The following is a 27900-nucleotide window of genomic DNA, read 5'->3' on the forward strand; positions in this document are numbered from 1 at the left end:
GGGGAGGGACAGGGCCCCCAACAGCATGCCCCCCTCTCTCGAGTACCACAGGTTGATCTCAGCTCCCCATTCTGAGGCCACCAGGTTTTGGTGGCCAAATTCATGTGTTAGAAGAAGGCTCCAGAGACCAGTGTCCTCCCCTCAACCCCCTGCATGGCCCATTGTGGGCACAGTTCTTCCTGGGCTCCCTGTTGGTCAGTGCCTCCCTGCCCCAGACAGGGCATTGTCTGGTAAGAGCATCTGTGCTATGCTTGCCAGCACCATATCTGAAGGCTGGCTTCCTCCCTGCTGAGCCTTTAGCATGGCTGTTAGGTGTGGGGCTATGGGGTGTCCAAGCACCGAGCTTGGATGCCCTGGGCTGTGCTGCATGGTGAAGATCTGGGCAGGGGGCTGGCTTTACTCCTCACTCCACCTCTGGGTCAGCTTTGACCCGCTCAGAGTGGAACAGAGAAGCTGTGTGGGGGCTGCTGAGCGCTGCCTGGACTCAGGGACCCCTGCCCCACTTGTGGGCCATAAGGGGCACTTGCTGTCCCTGAGGACAGGGCAGCGTCTGCAGGCAGCTCACAAACTGTTAGAAAGAAGGAATGACTCAGTGATGGGTGCACTTCCCAGACCAGCGAGGGTCTGTCCACCCTGCTGAGGGCTCATCTGCCCCAGTGAGCAGCAGAGACCTGGCAGCAGTGATGAGGCTGTGGTTGAGCAGCTGGGAGCCGGGCACAGGCACTTCCTGGTGGTTCTGAGACAAAGCTTGGCTGCGGGTAGTTTCGACTTACGCTTGTGGCTCTGACTTTGCGAAGAGGAAGACCTGAAGGCCCTGCTTATTCTCTGCTTTGGAACCCGGGACTCGTGGGCCCACACTGGCTCTGGTGTAGGAAAACGGGGATTCAGGAAATGAAGGCCCTGAAATAGCCCTGCTGGGGCAGAGGCTGCTGGGCCGTGGCCCTGGGAGGCTATTCCTACTCTGCTCTTCTAGCAAGAAAATGAAGACCTCCACAGGGTGTGCCTGCTCATGACGGGTGGGCATTAGCGTCACTGCCTGGTGGGCTTAGGGGTAGCTGTAGGCTGTGTCTGGGATGAGTGCTGCCCACACCCAGTAAGGCCGCCTGCCCCAGCTTCCATCAAAAACCAGGCAGCTTCCCTGGAACATCTCGGTTATTGAGAAGAGGAGGACACAGCCACCTTCCTGTGCTGAATTATCAGTACCGCACGGATCATGGCTGATAAGGAGTGTAACACAACCGCTGCAGGAGGATGGGCCACCCACCTGCTCCATGGTTGTGCCACCCGGGTGCCCTGCTTCTTCTGTGATGCCAGCAGCACTGCAGCGAGCCCTGGGGTCTCCAAGGTCCAGGGGGCAAGGTGGGGGGTTCTCCTCCAGAAGGTCCTGGCTGGGGCAGGACGTTGCCCTGGCTGGCTGTGAGGGCCCCTCTTCCTCTGGCTGTCCAGGGGTGCAGGCTGCCGCTCCGTGGCAGGCGCCTCCCAGCCCAGTGCCACCACCCAGACCAGCCCCTGGTAGGGCTCCCCTGTCCCCCCGGCCTCCTGTGCCTCGCGCCTCGCCCACTGGGGGCTCAGACCCCTCATTGGGCCAGAGTCTGTACTTGGGCAGTGCCCTGAAGCCCAGAATGCCATTTTTCCCCTCTGGAAAGATTTTCCTGTAGTCTGCAGGGAACAGTTCGGACATGGGCAGCTGGCTTCTGGTCAGTGACAGGCAGAGGGCACTGGCCTCAGGGCCCTCGGCCAGGAGCCGGGGGAAGGTCTGCACCTTCCTCAGGCGGCTCCTCTTGAGCAGGCCGTGGTCCAGGTCGCCCAGGGGGCCCCTGGTGTCCAGCAGGAGGCCGGCCAGCTGCTCTGAGCACAGCCCCTCCCTGTCGAGGGTCTCGCCGTTTCTCACAGGTGCCAAGAGCAGGGGCTTCGGGGACAGGGGGCGGGCACCCCAGCTGCTCTCCTGCTCCAGGTTGCCAGGGCCACCTGCAGGCAGGCCCAGCGGGGCATGTGGGACCTTAGGGTCAGTGCCACGGTCCCGAGGCTGCCCCTTGGGCCCCGAACTTCTGGGCGCGAATCTCCCCCTCCAGGCGCTCTCACTGATATCTGTGCCAGGAAGAGGAGGGTTACCGCGGGGAGCAGGGACTGGAGACCCCCGCCCCAAAGACCCCTGTGTACAGGGATTCCTGGGGTGGGCTGCTCCCCTAAGCCCCCAGGCACCCACCCCCTCCCTCAGTACCAGCCCCAGCGACTTCCTAACCTCGTTAATCACCTAATCTCAGCTAATTAATGAGCTCTGGAAGGCTCTAGAAGGCCTCTGGGCCTTCCTCTCCCTCAGGCCAGGCAGAGCTTCCCTCAGGAGTTTCCTAAGGGAGCCCTTGTCTGTCTAATTATTTCACCAAAAAAGCACATCTATTTTCTGTAATTGCACAAGTGATGTTCCCATGGGGAAGAAGATTAAACAGGCCCAGCCCAGCCCTGCCACACCCTGCAGACAATCCCCGGCGCAGTCCTCCTTGTGAATGCCTCTAGACACACACGGTTCCTTGTCACCCTTTGCAGCCTGTGGTTTTCATGCAACAGTGGGTGCAGGCCTCTCCCTAAGTCCACCCCACTGCTGGACCAGCAACCCATGTGTGACTGTGTGTGTCTGTGAGTGTGAGCATGTCTGTGTGAGTGTGCGTGTCTGAGTCTGTATGCATGTGACTGTGAGCATGTGTGCATGGATGTGTATGTCTGTGTACATATGTATGTATGTGTATGTGTCTGTATGCATGTCTGTGTGCCCATGTGTGTGCCTGTATGCATGTGTGCACCCATGCGAGTGTGTGTCTGTGAGTGTATGTGTGAATGCATGGGTAGGTGTGCCTGTGTGCATGAATGTGTGTGTGTGTGAGTGTATGTGTGTATGCATGGGTCTGTGTGTGTATGAGCATGTGTGCATGGGTCTGTGTGAGTGTGTGTATGAGAGTGTGTGCATCTGCGTATGTGTGCGCCTCACCTTGGAGTGCTCCGAAGGACTCGATGGAGAGCACCCTCCTCCCGACAGCTGAGAGGCTTCGGCACAGGTGGCAGGAGGACGTGCTCTTCATCCTCTCCTCACACAGCGCGATGATGCTCTGTGGACATGGGTCAGATGTGGGGCACTCACAGGGACAGCACCTACCCCCCCCACACCTGGAATTGCTACTTGCTGGTACAGAAAGCAGTGCATCTGGGACCACAGAAAACCCAACGATTCGTCCAGCCCACGGTGGCTTTGAGCCATCTGTTTCATAACAGAAATGCACAAGAAGTCCTAAGGTCTTCTCTTAAACTGACTGGATCACCACCAAGTTCCAGTCGAATGAGGCTGCAGGGGATCGAGGCAGGTGGGGTAAACAGGAGGCCCTTGGGGTCTGCTGGGGGCACACGTGTGTTCTCGTGTGCGGCTGCAGGGCTGTGGGGCTCACCTCCAGGTCAGGCCGGTCCCCCGGCTTCTCCGCTTGCATCTGGCCCAGCAGCGCCTCCAGATCCGCGCTGAGCTTGGGCTCCTGCTCAGGCTCTGGCACATACTCCATGGCTGCCTTCAGCGTGGCCCCCAGGGAGTAAATGTGGGCCTGTGGGGACCCAGGGGGCTTCGGTCAGTGCCCAAGAGTGGTGGCCAAGGACGGGCAGCACCTGTCCCCGGGCTCCTCCCCTACCGGCCCCTACCTTTCCTCTGGGCCTGGTCTGTGGGATGCCAAAACCACACCTGCTCTTTGAAATAACTGCAGGGCAGAAACGATTTTGGTTTTCTCTAAGTCTCCAATTGTTGCTGTTATGTTTACTCCCAAGCTTTCTATAGTTTTTGTTGCTATTTTAAATGGAATATTTTCATTTCATTTTCTAACCAGTAATTACTGCCAATGGTCTACTATGCCTCGAATGACAACTTGAAGAGGAGTGGCATTGTATTCATCATCAAATCGAACATTTCAATATCTATCCTGAAGCACAATGATGTCAGTTATAGGATAATATTCATATGCCTACAAGGAAAAGCCATTTAATATGATTATTATTCAAATTTACACACCAACCACTAAGACCAAAGATAAATAAATTGAAGATTTTTACCAATTTCTGCAGTCTGAAATTGATCAAATGTGCAATCAGGATGCACTGATAATTACTAGTGATTGGAATGTGAAAGTGGAAATGAAGAAGAAGGATTGATAGTTGGAAAATATGGCCTTGGTGATACAAATGGTGCTGGAGATAGCATGACAGAATTTTGCAAGACCAATGACTTCTTCATTGCAAATACTTTTTTTCCACCAACATAAATGGCAACTGTACATATGGCACTTGCTGGATGGAATATATAGGAACACACAGACTACATCTGTGGAAAGAGATGATGGAAAAGCTTGATATCATCAGTCAGAACAAGGCTAGAGGCCAACTTTGGAATAGGCCATCAATTGCTCATGTGCAAGTTCAGGTTGAAACTGAAGAAAATTAGAATGAGAGCCAAAGTACAACCTTGAGTATATTCCACCTGAATTTAGAGACCATCTCGAGAATAGATTTGACACACAACACTAATGACTGAAGATCAGATGACCTGTGGAATGATATCAAGGATATCATACATGAAGAAAGCAAGAGATCGTTAAAAAGATAGGAAAGAAAGAAAAGGCAAAAATGGATGTTAGAAGATACTCTGAAACTTGCTCTTGAATGCTGAGTAGCTAAAATGAAAGGAAGAAATAATGAAGTAAAAGAGCTGAACAGAAGATTTCAAAGGGTGGATCAAGAAGACAAAATAAAGTATTATAATGACATGTGCAAAGACCTGGAGTTAGAAAACCAAAAGGGAGTACACGCTTAGCATTTCTCAAGCTGAAAGAACTGAAGAAAAATTCAAGGCTCGAGTTGCAATATCGAAGAATTCTAGGAGAAAAATATTAAATGATACAGGAAGAATCAAAAAAAGATGGGCGGAATACAGAGTCACTATACCAAAAAGAATTGCTTGACAGTCAACCATTTCAGGAGGTAGCATATGATCAAGAACCGATGGTACTGAAGGAAGAAGTCCAAGCTGCACTGAAAGCATTATTGAAAAACAAGTCTCCAGGCATTGGTGGAATACCAGTGAGATGTTTCAACAAATGGATGCAGTGCTGGAAGTGCTCACTCATCTATGCCAAGAAATTTGGAAGGCAGTTATCTGACCTGGTCAACTAACTGGAGTAGATCCATATTTATGCCTATTCCAAAGAAATGTGATCTAATCAAATGTGGAAATTATCGAACAATGTCATTAATATCACACACAAGTAAAACTACTGAAGATCATTTGAAAGCAGCTGCAGCAGTACATTGATGGAGAACAGCCAGAAATTCAAGCCGGATTCTGAAGAACCAGGGATATCATAGCTGATATCAGATGGATCCTGACTAGAAGCGGAAAATACCAGAAAGATGTTTACCTGTGTTTTATTGACTATGCAAAGGCATTTGGTTGTGTGGATCATAACTAATTATGGATTGCATTGGGAAAATTGGAATTCTAGACCACTTAATTGTGCTCATGAGGAACCTGTACATAGATCAAGAGGCAGTCGTTTGAACAGAACAAGGGGACACTGCATGGTTTAAAGTCAGGAAAGGTGTGCATTAGGGTTGTATTCTTTCACCATATCTATTCAGTCTGTATGCTGAGCAAATAATCTAAGAAACTGGACTATACGAAGAAGAACAGGGCTTCAGGATTGGAGGAAGACTTATTAGCAACGTGCATGGCACAACCTTGCTTGCTGAAAGTGAAGAGGATTTGAAACACTTACTGATGAAGATCAAAGACCACAGCCTTCAGTATGGATTATACTTCAACATAAAGAAAACAAAAATCCTCATGACTGGACTGATAAGCAACATTATGATAAACAAAGAAAAGACTGAAGTTGTCCAGGATTTCATTTTACTTGGATCCATAACCAACACCCATGGAGGCAGCAGTCAAGAAATCAAAAGACGCATTGCATTGGACAAATCTGCTGCAAAAGACCTCTTTAAAGTGTTAAAAAGAAAAGGTGTCACTATTAAGACTAAGCGGCACCGACAAAAGCCATGGTGTTTTCAATTGCCTCGTATGCATGCGAAAGTTGCACGATGTGTAAGGAAGATTGAAGAAGAATTGACGCCTCTGAATTGTGGTGTTGGAGAATACTGAATATACCATGGACTGCCAAAAGAACAAACAAATCTGTCTTGGAAGAAGTACAGCCCGAATGCTCCTTAGAAGCAAGGATGGTGAGACTATGTCTCACATACTATGGACATGTTTTCAGGAGGAATCGGTCCCTGGAGAAGGGCATCATGCTTGATAAAATAGAGTCAGCGAAAAAGAAGAAGACTCTCAATGAGATGGATTGACACAGTGGTGCAACAATGGGCTCAAGCATAACAATGATTGTGAGGATGGTGCAGGACCAGGCAGTGTTTCACTCTGTAGTACATAGGGTCCCTATGAGTTGGAATTGATTCAACAGCCCCTAACAACAACAATTACTGCCACAAAGGAAAAGGTATTTATCTCTTGATATGTATCTTGTGATGGGAGGGTGTTGCCACTGAGAGATGCAGCAGCCACATGGACTTGTGTCCTGGAGGTCAAGCCTAGTGAATTGCATGTGGGGACAGGAAGGAAGAGTAACGGCTTCTCCCTGGGACATGACAGACACTGACTGTCAGGCTACTTCTATTCAGTGCCTCATTGCTGCTCTGAGCCGGCTCATGGTAAGGGAAGGAGAGAAATGAGAGTCATAGCACTTGGACAGTAGGGGATAACACTGCCTTTTTTTAAAACTGTTGATTTGACTAGTTAAATAAAAAAGCTAAATGAATCTGTACATATTGGAAATAATAATATAATCTAACAATATGTCCAGATATAAGATTAGGAGATTAAAGCGAACTGCCTGTGGATAACATTGCAAAGAATGGGAATACCAGAACATTTAATTGTGCTCATGAGGAACTTTTACATAGATCAAGAGGCAGTTGTTTGGACAGAACAAGGGGATACTGATTGGTTTAAAGTCAGGGAAGGTGTGTGTCAAGGTTGTATTCTTTCACCATACCTATTTAATCTGTATGCTGAGCAAATAATACAAGAAGCTGGACTATGTGAGGAAGGGGCATCAGGACTGGAGGAAGACTCATTAACAACCTGCATTATGCAGATGACACAACCTTGCTTGTTGAAAGTGAAGAGGACTTGAAGCACTTACTAATGAAGATCAAAGACCATAGCCTTCAGTATGGATTGCACTTGAACATAAAGAAAAGAAAAATCCTCACAACTTGACCAATGAGCAACATCCTGATAAATGGAGAAAAGATTGAAGTTGTCAAGGATTTCATTTTACTTGGATCCACAATCACAGCCATGGAAGCAGCAGTCAAGAAATCAAAAGACACATTGCATTGGGTAAATCTGCTGAGAAGGACCTCTTCAAAGTGTTGAAGAGCAAAGATGTGACCCTGAAGATTAAGGTATGCCTGACCCAAGCCATGCTATTTTCAATTGCGTCATATGCATGTGAAAGCTGGATAATGAATAAGGAAGAGTGAAGAAGAGTTGATGCCTTTGAAATGTGGTGTTGGTGAAGAATATTGAATATACCATGGACTGCCAAAAGAACAAACAAATCTGTCTTGGAAAAAGTACAGCCAGAATGCTCCTTAGAGGCAAGGATGGCGAGACTGCATCTTACATACTTTGGACATGTTGTCAGGAGGGATCAGTCCCTGGAGAAGGATATCATGCTCGGCAGAGTACAGGGTCAGTGGAAAAGCGGAAGACCCTCAACGAGGTGGATTGAAACAGTGGCTACAACAATGAGCTCAAGCATAACAAGGATTGTAAGGATGGCGCAGGACCAGGCATGTGTTTCGTTCTGTTGTGCATAGGGTCGCTATGAGTTGGATCTGACTCGACGGCACCTAACAACAACAACAGCAGCCTCTCCGTAGACTAACAACAAGCAAGCAGGAAAGTGTAATTAAAAAGACGACCACCAGGGGGGCAAGGCCAAGATGGTGGAATAGTCAGATGCTTCCTGCTGTCCCTCTTAGAATAAAGACCTGAAAGAACAAGTGAATTGATTATATATGACAATCTAGGAGCCCTGAACATCAAAGGCAAAGTTGAGGAATTGGACTGAGGGACAACAGGAGGGAGAGATAGTTCAGAAACAGCGAGGAGTTGCCAGACTTGACCTGGTAGGAATTGGCACCCTGCAGGCAGGATTGGCTTGCATGCTCAGTGAGGCAAGCAGTGGCACATGGAACATGCTTTCCACAGTGGGAGCGACTGAATGGCAGAGAGTCTGCTCAACTCTCTGGAACCAGTGAGGAGCGGCACTCAGTAGGCAAAAGATAAGTACATGCATCTGAACTACTGCACAAAGCAAAAAAAAAAAAAAACAAAAAAACACCCCATTTGGGAAGAATCTGTCTCCCATTTACCTGCGCCCTCCCTGCTCTGCACTGGGTGGGCCAGATTCAGTGACTATCCTGTCCGCTGGGCTGGAAGTAGGACCTGTCGTGTGTTTTAAGCCATTCTCCTGGCTTTGGAGAGGGATCAAATTAAGCAACAGGAAAAATTAATCTGCCAGCTGCCCTAAGCCGGGAACTCAGGAAAGGCACAGCCCCTTTGCCTAAGCACAGGCATAAGTGGTCCACAGGCTCTGAATGCCTTTCTCCCTTGCACAGACCTGTGTTGGCCCATTTCAACAGCATAGGCCCTCATTAGCACAGTACAACAGGGTATATACCTGAAGTCTATTTTCAAGTATATCAACTATAAGTGGGAGTGGCAGATTCTTGACATTTGACACCACCCTGCCCATTAAGCAGGGTCCTCGCCTACCCTCATCAGGGGCCCAGAGGACTGGTGGCTCCAACCATGCCACCGAGCCACCCACAACAGGAGTCTAAGAATAAGTGGTGCCTCCCAATCCTTACAGCCAACAGCATTGGGTACCCAGTCTGGCTGAAAAACCCACCCACCTACACACTCTAGGGAACAGGGACATGCTTTCCTCCCAGACACTCAGCGGCAGCCATAAGCCCCCTGCATTGCTCAGTGCATGAACCCCTACTGCAGCCAGATACCTGTGCCTACTCCAGTCACCCCTGCTCATCTAGGACTCTAGGTGAGAGCCTGCACCACACACTTTGTGACCGACTACCTGGATACCTAAGCTGAATCCATACAAGAACAGGAAACAGACTCCTGGGCTCATATACCTAATAACAGCTCTAACTACCTGGTGACAGGACATGAGAGCTTCTAAGACACTAGTAAACAAACTAGCTCACACCACCAGCTTATTTAGGCGTATCAAAACAAAACAAGAAGCTAGGACACAGTAAACAAAGATAAAATAAATAAGTATAATAACTTATTGATGGCTAAGAAACCCTGATGGCATACTGGTTAAGAGCTAAGGCTGCTAACCAAAAGGTTGGCAGTTTGATTCCACGAGGTGCTCCTTGGAAACCATATGGGGCAGTTCTACTCTGTCCTATAGGGTCACTATGAGTTGGAATATACTTGACAGCGGTGGGGTTTTTTTTTTTTTTTTTTTTTGGATTGATGGCTCGGAGACAGCAGTCAATATCGAATTACATAAAGAAGCAGACCATGATGGCTTCAGCAAGAACCAGACACAAAGAATCAAGAACCTTCTGGAGGAAGAGAATTTTTTCAAAAACCAGAGGTAGAATTCAAAGATTAATATACAGAATTCTTCAAGAGATCAGGCAAAACACAGAACAAGCCAAGTATCACACAGATGAAGCCACAGAGGAACTTAAGAAGGTTATACAAGACTATACTGACAAATTTAACTGGTTGCAAGAATCCATAGAGAGACAGCAAACAGAAATCCAAAAGTTTTACAATAAAATTTCAGAGTTAGACAACTCAAAAGAAAGTCATAGGAGCAGAACTGAGGCAATGGAAGTCAGAATTAGGGAGGCTGAAGATAAAGCACTCGACACCAACTTATTTGAGGAAAAGTCAGATAAAATAATTAAAAAAAAATAAAGAAACCGTAAGAATTATATGGGACTCCATCAAGAGGAATAACCTATAAGTGATTGGAGTACCAGACTAGGGGGATAACAGAAAATACAGAGAATTGTTGAAGATTTGTTGGCAGAAAACTTCTCTGGTATTGTGAAAATGAGAAGATATCTATCCAAGAAGTTCACTGAACCGCACACAAGGTAGGTCCCAAAAGAAAGTCACTAAGGCATATTATAAACAAACTTGTTAAAACCAAAGATAAAGAGATAATTTTAAGAGTGGCTGGGGATAAACAAAAAATCATCCACAAAGGAGAGTAAATAAGACTAAGCTCTGACTACTCAACAGAAACCAGTAGGTAAGAAGGCAATATGATGACATATATAAAGCCTTGAAGGAAAAAAAACTGCCAGCCAAGAATTATATATCCAGCAAAACTGTTTCTCAAATATGATGGTGAAATTAGGGCATTTCCAGATAAACAGAAGTTTAGGGAATTTGTAAAAACCAAAACAAAATTATAAGAAATACTAAAGAGAGTCCTCTGGTTAGAAAATCAATAACATCAGATAACAATCCAAGACTAGAACACAGGACAGACCAACCAGCTATCAACCCAGATAGGGAAGTCACAAAAATAAATCAAAGCTAAAACACTGAAAATAGGGAAACAGAGACATTAATTATGGAAAAGATGACAACATTAAAACAAAAAAGAGGGACTAAATAATGTAGTTATAGATCTTTCATATGGAGAGGAAGTCAAGGCAATATGAAGAAATAAAAGATTGGTTTAAACTCAGAAAAATAGGGGTAAATGTTAAGGTAACCACAGAGGTAACTAACAATCTTACACATCAAAATAAAAAACAAGAAAAACAAAGACTCAGCAAATACAAAATCAATGAAAATACATAAAGAAAAATGACTCACCACAGAAAATTAAGCGAAACAAAGAAATTGTCAACACACAAAAAAATACATCAAAATGACAGCACTAAACTCATACCTATCAAAAATTACGCTGAATGTAAGTGGACTAAATGCATCAATAAAGAGACAGAGAGTGGCAGAATGGATAAAAAAACATGATCTGTCTGTATGCTGCCTACAAGAGACACATCTTAGACTTAAAGATACAAACAAACTAAAACTCAAAGGATGCAAAAGGATATATCAAGCGAACAATAATCAAAAAAGAGCAGGAGTAGCAATATTAATCTCTGACAAAACAGACTTTAAAGCAAAATCCACCACAAAGGATAGGGAAGGACACTACGTAATGATTAAGGGGTTAATACACCAGAAGGGCACAACTGTAATAAATATTTACACACCCAACAACAGGGCTCCAAAATACATAAAACAAACTCTAACAGGATTGAAAAGAGAAATAGACAGCTTTACAATAATAGTAGGAGAGTTTAACACACCATTTTCAATGAAGGACAGAACATCCAGAAAGAAGCTGAATAAAGACATGGAAGATCTAAATGTCACAATTAACTAACTTGATCTCATGAACATATACAGACCACTGCACCCAACAGCAGCCAAGTACACTTTCTTTTCCAATACGCAGGGAACATTCTCCAGAATAGACCACATATTAGGCCGCAAAGCAAGCCTTAACAGAATCCAAAACGTTGAAATATTACAAAGTATCTTTTCTGACCATAAAGCTATAAAAGTAGAAATCAGTAACAGAAAAAGCAAGGAAAAAAGATCAAATACATGGAAACTGAACAACACCTAGCTCAAAAACTACTGGGTTACAAAAAAAATTAAGGACGGAATAAAGAAATTCACAGAATCAAATGAGAATGAAAGCACATCTTACCAGAACCTTTGGGACACAGCAAAAGCAGTGCTCAGAGGTCAATTTATAGCAACAAATGCACACATCCCAAAAGAAGAACAGGCCAAAATCAAAACACTAACCCTACGACTAGAACAAATAGAAAGAAAGTAGCAAAAGAAGCCCTTGGGCACCAGAATAAAGCAAATAATAAAAATTAGAGTGGAATTAAATGAAATACAGAGTAGAAAAACAATTGAAAGAGTTAACAGGACCAAATGCTCGTTCTTTGAAAAGATCAACAAAATTGATAAACCATTGGCCAAACTGACAAAAGAAAAACAGGAGAGGAAGCAAATAACTTGAATAAAAAATGAGATGGGCAATATCACAACATACCCAACTGAAGTTAGAAGAATCATAACAGAATACTATGAAAAATTGTACTCCAACAAATCTGAAAATCTAGAGGAAATGGACAAATTTCTAGAAACATACTACCTACCTAAACTAACACAAACAGAGGTAGAACAACTAAACAAACCTATAACAAAAGAAGAGATTGATAAGGTAATTAAAAAACTCCCCAAAACAACAACAAAAGAGCCCTGGCTCTGATGGCTTCCCTGGAGAATTCTACCAAACTTTCAGAATACCACTGCTACTAAAGGTATTTCAGACCATAGAAAAGGATGGTATACTCCCAAACTCATTCCATGAAGCCAGCATAACCTTGATACCAAAATCTGGTAAAGACACCACAAAAAAAGAAAACTGCAGACCAATGTTCCTTATGAACATAGATGCAAAAATCCTCAGCAAAATTCTAGCCAATAGAATTCAACAACATTTAAAAAAAATAATCCACCATGACCAAGTGGGATTCATATGAGGTATACAGGGATGGTTCAACTTTAGAAAAACAATCAATGCAATCCATCACATAAATAGAAAAAAAGACAAAAAACCACATGATTTTATCAACTGATGCAGAAAAGGCATTTGACAAAGTCCAACACCCATTCATAATAAAAGCTTCCAGCAAAATAGGAATAGAAACAGAATTCCACAACATAATAAAACGCATTTATACAAAGCCAACAGCCAACATCATCCTAAATGGAGAAAGTCTGAAAGCATTCCCCTTGAGAACGAGAATCAGACAAGGTTGCCCTTTATCATCACTCTTATTCATCATTGTGCTGGAGGTCCTAGCCAGAGCAATTAGGCTAGGAAAACAAATAAAGGGCATCCAAACTGGTAACGAAGAACTAATAAAAGATTTTGGCAAAGTATCAGGATATATAAAAAAAAAAAAATTTTTTTTTTAATCAGGATATAAGATAAACATACAAAAATCAGCTGGATTCCTCTACACCAATAAAGAGAACTTTGAAGAGGAAACAAACAAATCAATACCATTTACAATAGCCCCCAAATATGTCAACTTGGTTAGGCCATGATTCCCAGTACTGTGTGGCTGTCCTCCATTTTGTGATTGTAATTTTATGTTGAGAGGATTAGGGTGGGATTGTAACACCACCCTTTTTCAGGTCACCTCCCTGATCCAAGGTAAAGTGAGTTTCTCTGGGATGTGGCCTGTAAATTTATCTCTCAAGAGATTAAAGGGAGGCAAGCAGAGAGTTGGGGACCTCATACCACCAAGAAAGCAGCACCAGCAGCAGATCGTGTTCTTTGGACATGGGGTCCTTGTGCCTGAGAAGCTCCTCCACCACGGGAAGATTGAGGACAAGGACCTTCCTCCAGAGCCGACAGAGAGAGAGAAAGCCTTGAGCCAATGCCCTGAATTTGGACTTGGAACCTACTGGACTATGAGAGAATAAATTTTTCTTTGTTAAAGTCATCCACTAGTGGTATTTCTGCTATAGCAGCACTAGATGACCAAGGTGGAAACCCTGGTGGCGTAGTGGTTAAGTGCTACAGCTGCTAACCAAAAGGCTGGCAGTTCAAATCTGCCAGGTGCTCCTTGGAAACTCTACAGGGCAGTTCTACTCCATCCTATAGGGTCGCTATGAGTCGGAATTGACTCGACGGCAGTGGGTTTGGTTTTTTCTTTGGTTAGATGACCAAGACACCCCAAGAAGATAAAACATCAATAAATATAACCAGAGACGTAAAAGAACTATACAAAGAAAACTACAAGACACTACTGCAAGAAACCAAAGTAGACCCACGTAAATGGAAAAACATACTTTGCTCATGGATAGGAAGATTCAACATTGTGAAAAGGTCAATTCTACCCAAAGTGATATACAGATACAATGCAATCCCGATCAAATTCCAACGACATTTTTTAATGAGATGGAGAAACAAATCACCAACTTTATTTGGAAAAGGAAGAGGCCCTGGATAAGTAAAGCATTACTGAAAAAGCAGAACAAAGTGGGTGGCCTCACACTACCTGATTTTGAACCATTTATACCGTCACGGTAGTCAAAACAGCCTGGTACTAGTACAACAACAGATATATACACCAGTGGAACAGAATTGAGAATCCAGACGTAAATTCATCTACCTATGAGAAGCAGATGTGTGACAAAGGCCCAAAATCTGTAAAATGGGGGAAATAATAGTCTCTTTAGCAATTGGTGCAGGCAAAACTGGATATCCATCTGCAAAAAAATGAAACAAGACCTCACACCATGCACAAAAACTAACTGAAAATGAATCAAAGACTTAAATATAAAATCTAAAACAATAAATGCCATGGATGAAAAAACAGGGACAACACTAGAAGCCCTAATACATGGCATAAACAGTACAGGAAACATTACTAAAAATGCACAAACACCAGAAGAGAAACTAGACAACTGGGAGCTCCTAAAAGCCAAACACTTATACTCATCCAAAGACTTCACCAAAAGAGTGAAAAGACAACCTACAGACTGGGAAAAAATTTTGACTAGGACATATCTGATCAGGGCCTAATTTCTAAAATCTACAAGATACTGTAAAACCTCAACCACAAAAAGACAAATAACCTAATTAAAAAACGGGCAAAGAATATGAACAGGCACTTCACCAAAGAAGACATTTAGGCAGCTAACAGATACTTGCGGAAATGCTCATGATTATTAACCGTTAGAGAAATGCAAATCAAACCTACAATAAGATACCATCTCACCCCAACAAGGCTAGCATTAATCCAAAAGTCAAAAAGTAATAAATGTTGTAGAGGTTGTGAAGAGAGTGGAACACTTATGCACTGCTTGTGGGAATGTAAAGTGGTACAACCACTTTGGAAATTGATTGGGCCCTCCCTTAAAAAGCTAGAAATAGAAGTACCATACTATCCAGGAATCCCATTTCTTGGAATATATCCTAGAGAAATAAGAGCTGTCACATGTATAGATACACACACACCCATGTTCATTGCAGCACTGTTCAGAATAGCAGAAAGATCTAGGTGCCCATCAACGGATGAAGGGATAAACACAGTGGAAAACTATACAACGATAAGGAACAATGATGAATCTATGAAACATAACACGGACAAATCTGGAAGGCATGATGCTGAATGAAATTAGTCAGTCGCAAAAGGACAAATATTGTGGGAGACCACTATTATAAGAACTCAAGAAAAGGTTTAAACACAGAAGAAAACATTCTTTGATGGTTATGAGGGTGGGGAGGGAGGGAGGGAGTGGGGAATTCACTAACTAGATAAAAAAAAAAACCCATTGCCATCAACAAGAATTATCTTAGCGAATGGAAGGACAACACACAATACAGGGGAAGTCAGCACAACTGGACTAAGCCAAAAGCTAAGAAGCTTCCTGAATACAACTAAACACTTTGAGGAACACAGTAGCAAAGGCGAGGGTCTGGGAACCATGGTTTCAGGGGGACATTTAGGTCAATTGGCACAACAAAGTTTATTAAGAAAACATTCTGCATCCCACTTTGGTGAGTGGTGTCTGGGGTCTTAAAAGCTAGCAAGTGGACATCTAAGATACATCAATTTGTCCCAACCCACCTGGAGCAAAGGAGAATAAAGAACACCAAAGACACAAGGACAATATTAGCCCAAGAAACAAAAAGGGCCACACAAACCAGAGACTCCATCAGCCTGAGGCCAAAAGAACTAGATGGCCAGCTACCACCAAGACTGCCCTGACAGAGAACACAACAGACAGCCCCTGTTGGAACAGGGAAAAAGTGGAGTGCAGAACTCAAATTCGAGTAAAAAGATCAAACTTAATTATCTGACTGAAATTGGAGTAACCCCAGAAGACACGGCCCCCAGACTCTCTGTTAAGTCAGAGCTGAAACCATTCCTGAAGCCAACTTTTCAAAGATTTACTGGACTATAAGACATAAAATAATACCCGTGAAGAGTATGCTTCTTAGTTCAAGTAGGTACACGAGACTAAATGGGTAGCTCCTATCTGGAGGTGAGATGAGAGGGCAGAAAGGGACAGGAGCTGGTTGAATGGACATGGGAAATCTGGGGTAGAAAGGAGGAGTGTTCTGACAAATTATAGGGATAGCAGCTAGTGTCACATGACAATGTGTATATAAATTTTTGTATGAGAAACTAACTTGAGCTGTAAACTTTCACTTAAAGCACACACACAAAAAAAAGATAATAAAAAAAAAAGATGACCACGAATTTGGAATAGAATCAGAAAATATCACATTCCGAATATATCTAATAAAATATATCCATGACCTCTACAGTAAAAAAAAAACAAAAACGTTAATAAGAAGCATTAAACAAGATCTAAAGGAATGGAGAGATATAAAGTGTTTATTGAGAAGAAAAGCAGATATTATAAAGATGTCATTCTCCCCAAACTGATCTATAGATTTAGTGTCATTTCAGTCAAAACTCCACACAGCTTTCATGAAACTTGGTACACTAGCTCTAAAACGTCTGTGTAATAACAGAGGGCCAAGAATAGTCAGACCACTTCTGAGAAAGAACAGGGAGCAGCACTTTGCCCACATGATGGCAGGGCTTCTTTGGGAAGTTGGTAATTATTAAAATGTGGTTCTAGTTCAGGGATGAACAAATGGACGAGTGGGATAGAATAGAGACCCCTGAAGCTGACCTCTTTTGTATAAAACCTTGGTATTTGGCAGAGGTAGCATATACCTGGGGTAATCAGTAAAAAAGCTGGAAAAAAAAGTTGTCTATAGGGAAAAGAAGAAACTGGATCCCTACCTCACACCGTATACAAATCTACTTCAGGTTGGATTAAGGAATTAAATATGAAGAAGAAATTTTAAAACTCTTGGTAGAAAATATTAGTGACAATTGTTAGACCTTGGTGTTGGAAAGTTTCTTAAGGCACATACACACAAAAAACACTAGTGATAAAGGAAAACATTAATGAATTTGACTATACTAACATCGAGAAACTTTATTTTTTTTCATCAAAGGATACCTTCAAACAGCTGACACGCAATGGAGTTTCCCAGGGGCCAGAGAAGTGTGATTTTGCAGCAGACTGAGGCAGAAGCAGCTATGACAATCTAGCTGTCCTCCATTAGGCCAGCCATTAGAGACTCAAAAATGTAATGAAATGCCCTCTTCTTATGATTTTCTTTGAAAATATTTTTCATAAAAATATGTTATATATGCTAACATGTAGTAGGTTTACTACTGTCAGTTTAAAGTGAATTAATAAATATTTAAAAATATTTAAACTATGTGTGTCAGAGTGGAACAGTTCTCCATAGGATTTTCAATGGCTCATTTTTTGGAAGTAGGTCGCCCAGCCTTTCTTCCAAGGTGCCTCTGCGTGAACTTGAACTTCCAACCTTTTGGTTAGTAGCTGAGTGCATTAACTATTTGCACCACAATAGAACCCACATAAACAAATCTTTTTGGGGGTACTTAAGTATTAAGAGTGTTAAGGGGTCCTGGGACCAAAAATTTTGAGAAAATGAAAAGACAAATTACAAAGCGGAGATGCATTTGCAGGACGAAATGGACAAAAGTACCCGAAGAACTCCTAAAACAGGCAAAGAAAGCACCATGACCGAACAGAAAAATGGGCCTCTCATCAAAGGGAACTCCTCATCCACGTCACTGGTGAATGGAAGAGGGGGCCACGCCGGCCAGGGCCCTCAGGGGCGCCCACCACCGCACTGGCAGGCATGCAAACCCAAGCATCGGAGGATGTGACGGCTTGGTGCCAGTCACCAACTGGCAATCCGAGGTACTTTCAATACATTAAATACCATAAGTTTGTGCTTCAGAAAACATACTGTGAAATTATAATGACAAGCATGTGTCCAAAGTCACCTCTCCACAAACACCAAAGCTGTCATCACCAACACAAGCTCAGACGACCTGTGCCTGGCAAAGGTGGGTGTACCCCAAAGGCAGCCCCGCTACTGAAGTGGCCCGCTCCTCAACAGAAATGGAAGGAGCCAGGCAGTGCCTGAGGAGGCAGGCACTGTCCACAGCACAGGGGCCAGCACCAGGTACTGGTGCAGTGTAGGTATGGTACAGGTGCTGTACAGGTGTGGAAGAAACAGGCTTGGCGAGTCGCCCCACCTGCCAGCACTTACCTCAAAGGTGTTCCCAGTCACATCAAACTCTGGGGGAACAAAAGCGCCCTCAGGGTCATCTTGGGGAAGGAAAAGAGAGACGCTGTGACTGCAGCCCACAGAGCACAGGGATCCGAATGACCCGCTAGAACGGGCCTCTGGGAGCCCATAAAGGCCAGGAAAGGGAGATGACTCCAGGTTCCCGGACCACTGCCCTGTCTCCTCCTCCTTCCCCCCTTTACTGTGCTGGCCACCCTGAGGACGGTCTCAGCGTCAGAGGGGACAGCGGTCATAAACGGAGACCCCCTCCTTCCCCGCAGATGTGGGAAACTGGCTCCACAAGCAAAGATAAAAGGGAAAGGATTGTATCTGGCTTCCAAAAGGAGGAAAATTAACTTCACCTAGTTAGGGAAGAGCTAGACCCCTTCCAGCTAGGGTTGTCCCTGGAGTAGTGGGGAGGCACAGGGAGCCGCTGGCCAGCCCACAAGGGACCCTCCCACCAGAGAGGCCACCGGCTATCCGCCCCAACATCTCCCTTAGGCTTTACCCCTCAGCCCATTCCCCAATGCCCCTCCACTCCCCACGCCCCTCTCCTGACCCCCACCCCCGCCCCACTCCCTGACGCCCCCGCCCCCTGCCCCGGCCCCCACCCTGACGGCTCCTCACCGCTGAGCTGCTCCATGAAGCACACGTTCCCGCTGGTGTTGAAGGCCAGCGTGTCGGGCGTGATGCAGAGGGTCTGGAAGATGGCCGAGTGGGCGACGCTCCGCATGGACAGGCAGCACTCCAGGCACACGGCCCAGGCCTCCTGCTCGCGGAGGCCACTGTCCCGCAGGGAGAGGATGTCGGCCAGGGACACGTTCTCCTGCCAAGATAGGCGGGGCTGCGATGACCTGCTGCCTTGGAAGACTCAGGCAGGGCTCTGGTGGGATGAGGGAGGCCAGTGCTTCCCGGACACATCGCACGTGTGTACCAGGAACAGGGCTTTAGGTACGTTTTATTTTCACAAAAAGTAACTTCGTTGTTCCTTGGGTGTCAGCACGACCTCCTGCTCAGGACAGTGGACATCTCCACCCCCAGTCACCAAGAAGATGTCCTGGTGAGGGAAACCCTCCACCCTACTCAGAAAAGCTCCAGACCTGCAGGCCACGGTGCCTCAGTGCTGAGAATGGGAAGTCCTGGGGGGTCTCTGCCCGAAGGCACGGGGTGAATTTCCATGCAGGGCATGCCCCACTCAGAGACAGGACCATCCTGACTCCCCTGAATCCTGGGGTCTTGTAGTGGAAGCTGAGGAATGCTGTGGGCTCCACTGACAAACCAAGACCTAGAGGCCCCACTCACTGGGTCCTAGCTTGGCCTAGGGGGGATTCTCTTGTCTTCCCTGATCTCCATGGCCTGGCCTGTTTGCAGGTGGGAATGTCGTTAGAGCCTTGGCTGAAGGGCCACGGACCAGGGAGAGAAGGAGGCCAGGAAGAAAGAGTCCAAGCCCACATGGCTACCATGGTCCCAGCAGACACACCCCATCCCACAGTCATGAGATGGACAGGCCCCACTGGCATCCTGCACAGAGCCGCTGACTCTCATCTCTGTTCGCCTCCAAAGGGGCTGGCTCTGGACCCGTTTGAGCCTGACTGCCTAGCAGGTATAATCCTCAGTGGGAGACAGTTCTGCACTGATGAAACGCAAGCAGCTGTAAGGCTTGGAGGTGGCTCGCTGGGCGTGGCAGACATTAGAGGACAGAAGTGCCCAGCCAGCTCCGCCTCCGAGGTACCCATGTGTCCAGGTCACACAAGGGTCCTCAGGGCTAGCAGCATTACACCTCCCACCCTTCAGCTGCCCCTGCTCCTGCCAAGCGCTGACCTCATCAGGGCCACATCCTACACAGGCTCCACCACTGAGCACAGACCCAGTTCCTTGCCAGGCACAGAGGCCCTGCTCCATCCAGCCCAGCACGTCGTGCCCCCAACCGGGCCCTCAGAGTCCCCAACAAGGTGCTGCTGCAGTGGGGGCTGTGGCATAGATGCCAGGATGGGCAGAATCACTGGCCTTGCAATTGTGTGCACAAACTGACTTCCCACCCTCACCCTGTTTTCCCCACCCAGCGGGGAGGGGAGTGCCTGGAGTCTGGCATATGTGACCCCTTGGGTGGCAGAGGGCAGGGCAGGCTTCCTGCCTGAGGACTCTCATGTGGTTCTGACCACACAATCCTGGTTAGTGGCCTCTGCATTCTAGAAGCCCCCTCACTCATACAGAGGATGAGCAGGGTCCCGGGGAGCCAGGGGTCACTTTGCACCCTCAAGTGTACTTACTTACAGCCAGTTCATGTTGTGCTACCTTGGGACATGCTGAGTCCTGCCAGCACAGAACTCAGGCCACCGGTGACAGCATCTGCTGAGACCACCTACATGCTGTCAGATCCCCCAGGCCTGGGGCTTGGCCAGGTGCTCTGTCGGGGGTTTGCGTGCTGGCCCCCAATGTACTCGCCCCCTTCAACTCATTTTGTAAGTGGGGTTCAAACATCACCTCCCCCATGAAGCTCTTCTGGGCTCTCCAAGTGTCCCCTCCCTTACAGCTCCCTTCTTTAAGGACTTGTACACTCTCCTGTCGGGCACAGTGGGAATGGCCGCTTCTCTATAGGATGTCCCCTGTTGGGGTGGGGGAGCTGTGTGTTCCTCAGGGTCCCATTCACCTTCAACCCCTCGGGTGTAGCACCTGGCCCACAGAAGGTGCTGGGGATGCCCACTTAACATGGGCATTAATAAGAGCACTGCTGGCCTGGGGGAGCTGGGGATGAAACATGCCCTGGCTGCTGTCATCCTCCTTGTCAAACTGCCCTCCTCAGCGCCCCCTGCAGGCCAGTGGCCCTCCTGCCCCCAACAGGGCAGCTAGCAAGGCCGTTTCCTCTGCTGCCTCCCTCGTCCTCCACCACCCTGATTATGCTGTCCAGCCCTGGTCCCACACCCCATAATGGAAACCGAAGTCCATGTGGATTCAAGGCCAGGAGACCTCTTCAAGGAAGCCTGCTTCGCCCAGCACCCAGCAGAGCTGTCTCCCTGTCCACTGGGAACTGCATTCCTGGCCTGTCCCAACCTACTGGCACTGCTGCAGGTGGCCAGGCACTGGGGAAAGGAACAACCTGGAGGTTTCCAGGGGGCTGCCAGGACATCCTCATGCAGGTAGACCACACGTGCACAAGTGTCTCTGGGGTGTGAGCCCAGAAGGGATTGCTGGGGCCTGAAGCATAGGCACCTTTGACTTTGCTGCTTGATACCCAGCTGTTTCCCCAGAAGCTGATCCAGTTCACACCCCCAGCATTAGCGAGTGAGGGTGGCCACTGCTTGGTGTGTGCCAGAACGCAGTCCTGTCTAGCCTGCTCATTCTCACCAGCCTGGTGGTGGTGCGACGGTGTTCACTGTGGGTGTATCCTGCATCCCCCCAATTATACTGGGGTCAAACATCTTTTCGTACATTCGCTGGTGATTTGGGTTTTCTCTGGGGACATGGTGAGGGAGGTCACTGGAGGGGCCTCGAGGGGTCCAAGGGTCTGTTTCTCAGTCTCACTTTGTAACAGAATGCTGCTCAAGGGCATTCCTCTGTCCGGTGGGATTTCTCCGTGTTCTGCCTGGTCTGGTGCCCTCCATCCATTCCAGGAACTGCCCTTTGACCTTGGTTGTCCCGGCTCTCTTGGGGGTGGGGGGTTCCCTCAGCGCTGACCACCTGGGTTGGGGCTGCAGTCTGCCCTGCCTCCCCTGCCTCGCCTTACACAGGGTGGCTTTTTCAGTGCCAACCAACTCCTCATGATGTTTCAGGCTGAGAGTTAGATCTGAAGCCGAGTTCATCTGGCAAGTCGAGGTCTCGGCTGCAGCTGTTCTAAGATACATGAACCCTTGTGCACAGAGCACAGGGGTATGGCAGAGCCTTCTCCAGAGGCGGCACAGGATGGGGGTGAGGCCCACTGAACTTACCCACTGATGCTACTAAAACGATGGAGTCCCAGTTCCCTGTGTTATTGGTTATAGACCCAGGTAAGGGAGGACTTCCCCTCTAAATGGCAGCTGCCCCAAGGAAGGGGAACTGCAGGGACATTCCCACCAACAGAGGGCATCTGGGAATGGTGGAAGGGTAGGCCACAGGCTCTGGGTCAGATGGGCTTGGGTTCAAGTCCTAACACTGGCCTGGCTGTATACATGATCACCACACATGGACCCCCTATGTTGGGCACAGAGGGGCCTCAAGCCCAGGTCCACCGTACAGAGCAGTTCTGTGAACACCGGGGTCTCATTTACACCTTGGGAGCAGAGCAGGAAGGAGTTGTCTAATAAAACCCAGTGCCGTCGAGTAGGTAAACCGAAATGGACCCTTGGGGGAGGCTTTGAAGGCTGTGGGCTGGGCGCACCCTCCTCTTTCCATCAAAGCCATGGAGACAACCAAAGTTCTCTTTGTTCACAGCGCTGCTCTCCGCCCTCATGCCAAATCCAGGCCACTGTGGGGGCAGGGGCAGTGCCGACTTCCCCCAGCCTGGCATCAGTCTTGGTGGCGGACAGCAGGCTTACCAGCTCTGTACCCAGAAGAATTCAGCTTTTATGGCATGAAATTCTTGGACACTTAGGAGCTGTCTCTCAGAGGAGCTTGACGCTGGGAGTGGAGTGGGTAAGGGGCACCTGGCCCTGGGATATACCAGGTCAGGAACCAGCTGGACCCTTTCCCCCAGGCCTCTGCCTGGCTTGACCGGCATGTGGAGGGTCTTCACTGGCCCAGGCCATTTAAAAAGGAGGCTTCGCAGCACCTGCTCAGGACTTCAGAGTTCCAGCACTTCCCACAGTCGGCTGGGGGTGCTGGGGATGGGGCATTTGCTGTGGAGGCTGGGCAGGCCCTTGTAAGCAGACCTTAAGCCCAGGAGACTGCTGGGTCCTCTGAGGTTCCCCTCTCATGGGCTGCTCCCTTCCAAGGCCCTCCTGGCCTGCTCACAGACCGCGGAGTTTGTTAATTTGACCCCAGCCCAGAGTCTGTGGGGTGTTCTGGGGACGCTGAAGCAAGCTATGGGACAGACTAAGGTCCAGTGGGAAAGAGTTCTGCCAGAGTCACAGGCATGCTGGACTGTGGGCACTTGGCCCAGGGAGTGGACAGGTGCCCAGTGTGATGGAGATGGCTGAAGCCCTCTGGGCCGTTCCAGCCCCCTGGGCTGTCTCTGTGTGCAGGCCTCCTGGCAGAAGGCCTGGTGTTTCCCACCCCTCATCAGGAAGCAGCCCCCGGCACTGGGCAGTCTGTCCACCCTGGCTCCCAGTTCTTGAATTGTGCACCCCCCCCCCCATTAGGCTCTGCTGCCCTGTGCCTCCTGCTGGTCCTCCAGGTTGCTGTATAGGGGGCCGCAAACACTGACCCCAACGTCACTGTCCCCCAAGTCACTGTCTCCATGTCCTGGCACCCACATTCATCATTAGGAGCCCACGGCCCCGGGGGGCCCTATCTTCTGCACCTGCCGCCACCCACTGTGTACCTACAGTATTCCAAGGGTCCTGTCCTTTCATGGGAAAACGGTACAGGCCTAGAGGTTGCGGGGGGGGGGGGGGCCGTGAGAGCAGATATGGGACCCTCCTCCCCATCCCGCAGGGGAGACAGGGGGCAAGAGGTCTGGGGAGGAGGATTGTCCCACCCCTCCCGGATCCGCTCCAGGTCTCCCGGGGAAGGTGGGAGCCCCACCGTGGGCTGGGGCCTCACCTCGTCCTCCAGCAGAGTGGGGAGGGGCTCGAAGTCGTAGAAGTCCAGGTCCCTGCCGTCCTCCTCATAGAAGCCAGCCGCGGCCGGCTCCAAGGCCTGCATCCTGCGCGTGGGGCCGGGCGCAGTGGTCGCCGCCCGCGCCGGGCTCCGATTTCGGGGATCGGGGCGCCCTTTTTCCGGGTTCTGCCCGTTCCCTCCCGCAGCCCCTCCCGCCTGCTTGGCCGCCGCCTCCGCACCGCCGGCTTGCTGGGCTGGGGCTCGGGCTCCGGGGGCTACACGCGCCCAGCCACCATGGCAACGCGCCGCCGCGCTCACCGCGGGCCCCCGCCCCCCGTGTCTGCCCGTCACCGCAGCCGCGTTCCTCCCGTCACGGAGCACCCCCTCCGCGCTCGGCTGGGCCCGCCCCCTGCGTCTCCCCTAAGGCTCTTTGCAGGCGCCCCCCACCCCCGCCGCCTGCCGCAGTGCCGCCCAAGGGGGAGCGGGGGGAGCGGGGGAGCGGGGGGAGGGGCGAGCCGCTTCCGCCCGAGGGGTGGGGGGGCAGCGGCCACCTGAGGGCCGAACTCTGGGTGGTGGGGGGCTGGCACTGGCAGAGCGGTGGTCCCTGGGGAGGGGGGGCTTGAGGAGGACTGGGATCTCCGCGGGCGTTCTTGACGCTTTGCGGGCTAAAGGCAGTGTCCCTCTGGGACATTGGCACCTTCTGGAGGGGTGCACCTGGAGCTGCGGCCTGTGCACTGCTGGTGACTGTGTGGGGGAGGGGCCATTCTGTGTGGCCGGGTGTCTGAAGCGGCGCCGCAGGGTGCTGCAAGGTTTTCGCCCCACTTCGGCACACGGTGTGGTCGAGGGGCCCTGGCCCACCCGAGGGAGAACGCCCCGCGGATCATCGACCATCCACTGGATCTCGTCCACATACCCCGCCCCCGCTGGTAAGGGGTGGGGCTGCCGCAGTCCCCGCTGGGGGTGGCCGCTGCAGTGGCTCTGGCTGGGTCAGGTGGATGCTGGGGTGTGCCGACAGGGGGTTCGAGGGAGCTCGCCCCAGCCCTCACTTGAGTTGGGGTGCCATGGACGCCAGGTGAGGGGGCCGACAGTTACAGCCTTACTGTCCTTCCCCCCATGCCAGTCAGCTCTGTGGACGTCAAACAGACCCAGAAAACAGGACTCCCCAGTTTGGCCTTTTTGCTGGCTAGTGATTAACCCCTTCACTGCTCTGTTAAGGACCTTTGCATCCAGGGGCAGCCTTGCCCTAAAATGTGGTTGGCAAAGGGCCAGGACAGTCCTCTGCCAGCTTAGATAAGAGCTAGGACAGCTACCTCTCCAGCCTAGTAAAGGGCCAGGACACTCCCCCACCCCAGCCTAGTAAAGGGCCAGGACACTCTCCTACCCCAGACTAGTGAAGGGCCAGGACAGCTACCCCCTGTCTTAGACATCTAGTGCTGATATCACAGAAATACAGTTGGCCTTCTGTATCTGCGATTCCATATCCATGGGTTCAGCCAACCTTGGATCAAAAAAAAAAAAAAAAAAAATTCCAAAAAGCAAAAGTGGAATTTGCTGTGCAGAGCACTACATAGAATCCACAAGAATGAAGAGATGTGGATGCATACCCTGCTGTAGCCTCTGGCCATTTCACAGGTTCTGCCTCTCTCTCTAGTCCTCCTTGTTTGAGTGCTGTTCACCTCGCACCTTGTCATTATTCCCTAAATGATACAGTATAACAACTATTTATATAGCATTTACATTGTGTTGGGTATTATAAGTAATCTAGAGCTGATTTAAAGTATACAGGATCTTGTGCTTAAGCTATATTCAAATACTAAGACATTTTATATAAGGGGCTTGAGCATCTGTGGATTTTGGTGTTGGAGCGGGTCCTGGAACCAATCCCCCTGGATACCAAGGGATAACTGTACCATAAGTGGATGGCTTTGACATGAAGAAATTTATCCTCCCACAGTTTAGGAGGCTAGAAGTCTGAACTCAGGGAGCCAGCTCCAGGGGAAGGCTTTCTCTCTCTCCATGTCAGCTTTGGGGGAAGGTACTTGTCATCAGTCTTCACCTGGAGTAGGAGCTTCTCAGTGCAGGGAACCTGGACCTAAAAGACATGCTCTGCTTACAGCGCTTCTTTTTTGGTGGTAGCAGGTCCCTTTCCTCTCTACTTGATTCTCTCTTTTGTATCTCAAAAGAGATTGATTCAAAATGCAACTTAATCCCATAGATTGAGTCCTGCCTCATTAACATAACTGCCTCCAACGCTGCCTGCTTCATGAATATCATAAACCAAAGCCAAACCAAACCCTTTGCCATCAAGTCAATTCTGACTTATAGTGACCCTATAGGGCAGAGTAGAACTGTTCCATAGGGTTTCCAAGGAGCGGCTGGTGGATTTGAACTGCTGACCTTTTGGTTAGCAGCCTGAGCACTTAGCTACCGAGCCACCAGGGCTTGCATTGCGGTTAGGATTTACAACACACAGGATAATTACATCAGACCACAAAAGAGTGGGCAACTACACAATACTGGCCTAGCCAACTTGACACACATTTTTGGGAGACACAAGTCAATCCATAACACCTCCCCCCCAGCCTAGTAAAAGGCCAGGACAGCTACCTCCTTCAGCCTAGCAAAGGGTCAGGACAGTCTACTCTCCCTCCTCCTGCTTCCCACAGGTAATACAGGGTGACCTTGATGCCTCACATGCCACCTGCAGAGTGCAGAGCTGTGGGTAAAGTTCTCAGGGAGAGCAGGTGCTTCAGGGCCAGCTGCCAGCTTCCTGGCATGGCAGCCCTATCCCTGGAGCCTGGGCAGACCAGGCACACAGCAGACACTCAATAAATGCTCTTTTGTGAATGGAGCAGGGTTGGACAGGCTGTGCAGTGTGGGTGGGATACTCATTTTCCACCTTGGGCAGGACACTGTGGCTCCAGGCCCTGACCTGTTGGGGCGTGAGGGCACATGAGACACTGGAGCCCTGGAGAAGGCAAGAGGCCTTGCGCTGTGAGCTGGGGTGGTGCAGGGCAGACAGACAACCCCACCATGCTCAGTGCTGATCCTTGGCCCACACAGGTAAACCGGATCAGAAATCTGGGGTAGCTGGCATCCTTCTGGGCACCTGCCTTGGGGTGCTAGGATGCTTGGAGCTGCAGCCAATGGGGATGCAGGGAGACAGAATGGGGTTGGAAGAAAGGTAGCTCACAGGTGAGAGGCCCCACCCAGCCACACTTGAGTCCTCTCTGTGCACCTCTGCACAGGGATCCACAGCAACCCTGCCTCACCTGTCTGGGAGGAGGGCAGAACTTGTCCCAGGACCCTAAGGCTTCAGACCCACCCTAATGGGCCCAGAGAGCTGAGCTGAGAGCCCAGCTGCCCTTGGTTGGTGCCCTGGCTACAGAGTCCCTTCCTCTGACCAGGCCCTGGACCTTGGTGCTTCTCATCACCTGGGAACAAAGGAGCCCTCTGCGGAAGCCTCAGGCTTGGCATGGCTGCTCAGAGAAGAGTTTGGGGGTCACATGGGCAATGGGGGTGGTGGGCTCTGCCACCAGTTCTTGAGCCACCTGACAGTCCTGGGTTTAGGGATGAGGACATGGATGCTGAATGGGTGGGCAGAGGTGACTCTATGGCTTAGGGAGAAGTCATGTCACACATGGTCTGGGTTTAGTGACACATTGTCTGCTTCTGGAAAAACTGCATCCAATATGAGTAAACTATGGGAAAAAATGGGGCATTGATGGAAGCTGAGCCAGCTTTGGCTGCTGCAGCCTAAACACACTGAATGGGCATTTCCCGTCTTTTCGGTTTCCAAATTCACAGCCAGGTG

At 48.8% G+C, this 27900-nt stretch overlaps 1 protein-coding gene across 1 annotated transcript in view; it reads right to left on the reverse strand.

The window, feature by feature from the left end:
* The window catches only part of KNDC1 (kinase non-catalytic C-lobe domain containing 1), a 76576-nt gene extending 52385 nt beyond the window's left edge, over positions 1-24191 (reverse strand). The window contains exons 1-6 of the mRNA XM_064269894.1: positions 24090-24191; positions 19038-19236; positions 18393-18451; positions 3435-3581; positions 2984-3101; positions 1265-2088 (exon numbers count right to left, since the gene is read on the reverse strand). Coding sequence (XP_064125964.1) covers positions 1265-2088; positions 2984-3101; positions 3435-3581; positions 18393-18451; positions 19038-19236; positions 24090-24191 — 1449 coding nt within the window. The remainder of the gene's footprint in view (positions 1-1264; positions 2089-2983; positions 3102-3434; positions 3582-18392; positions 18452-19037; positions 19237-24089) is intronic.
* Positions 24192-27900: the final 3709 nt, after the last annotated feature.

The sequence above is a fragment of the Loxodonta africana genome, chromosome 16, assembly GCF_030014295.1.
Source record: "Loxodonta africana isolate mLoxAfr1 chromosome 16, mLoxAfr1.hap2, whole genome shotgun sequence".
Lineage (NCBI taxonomy): Eukaryota > Metazoa > Chordata > Mammalia > Proboscidea > Elephantidae > Loxodonta > Loxodonta africana.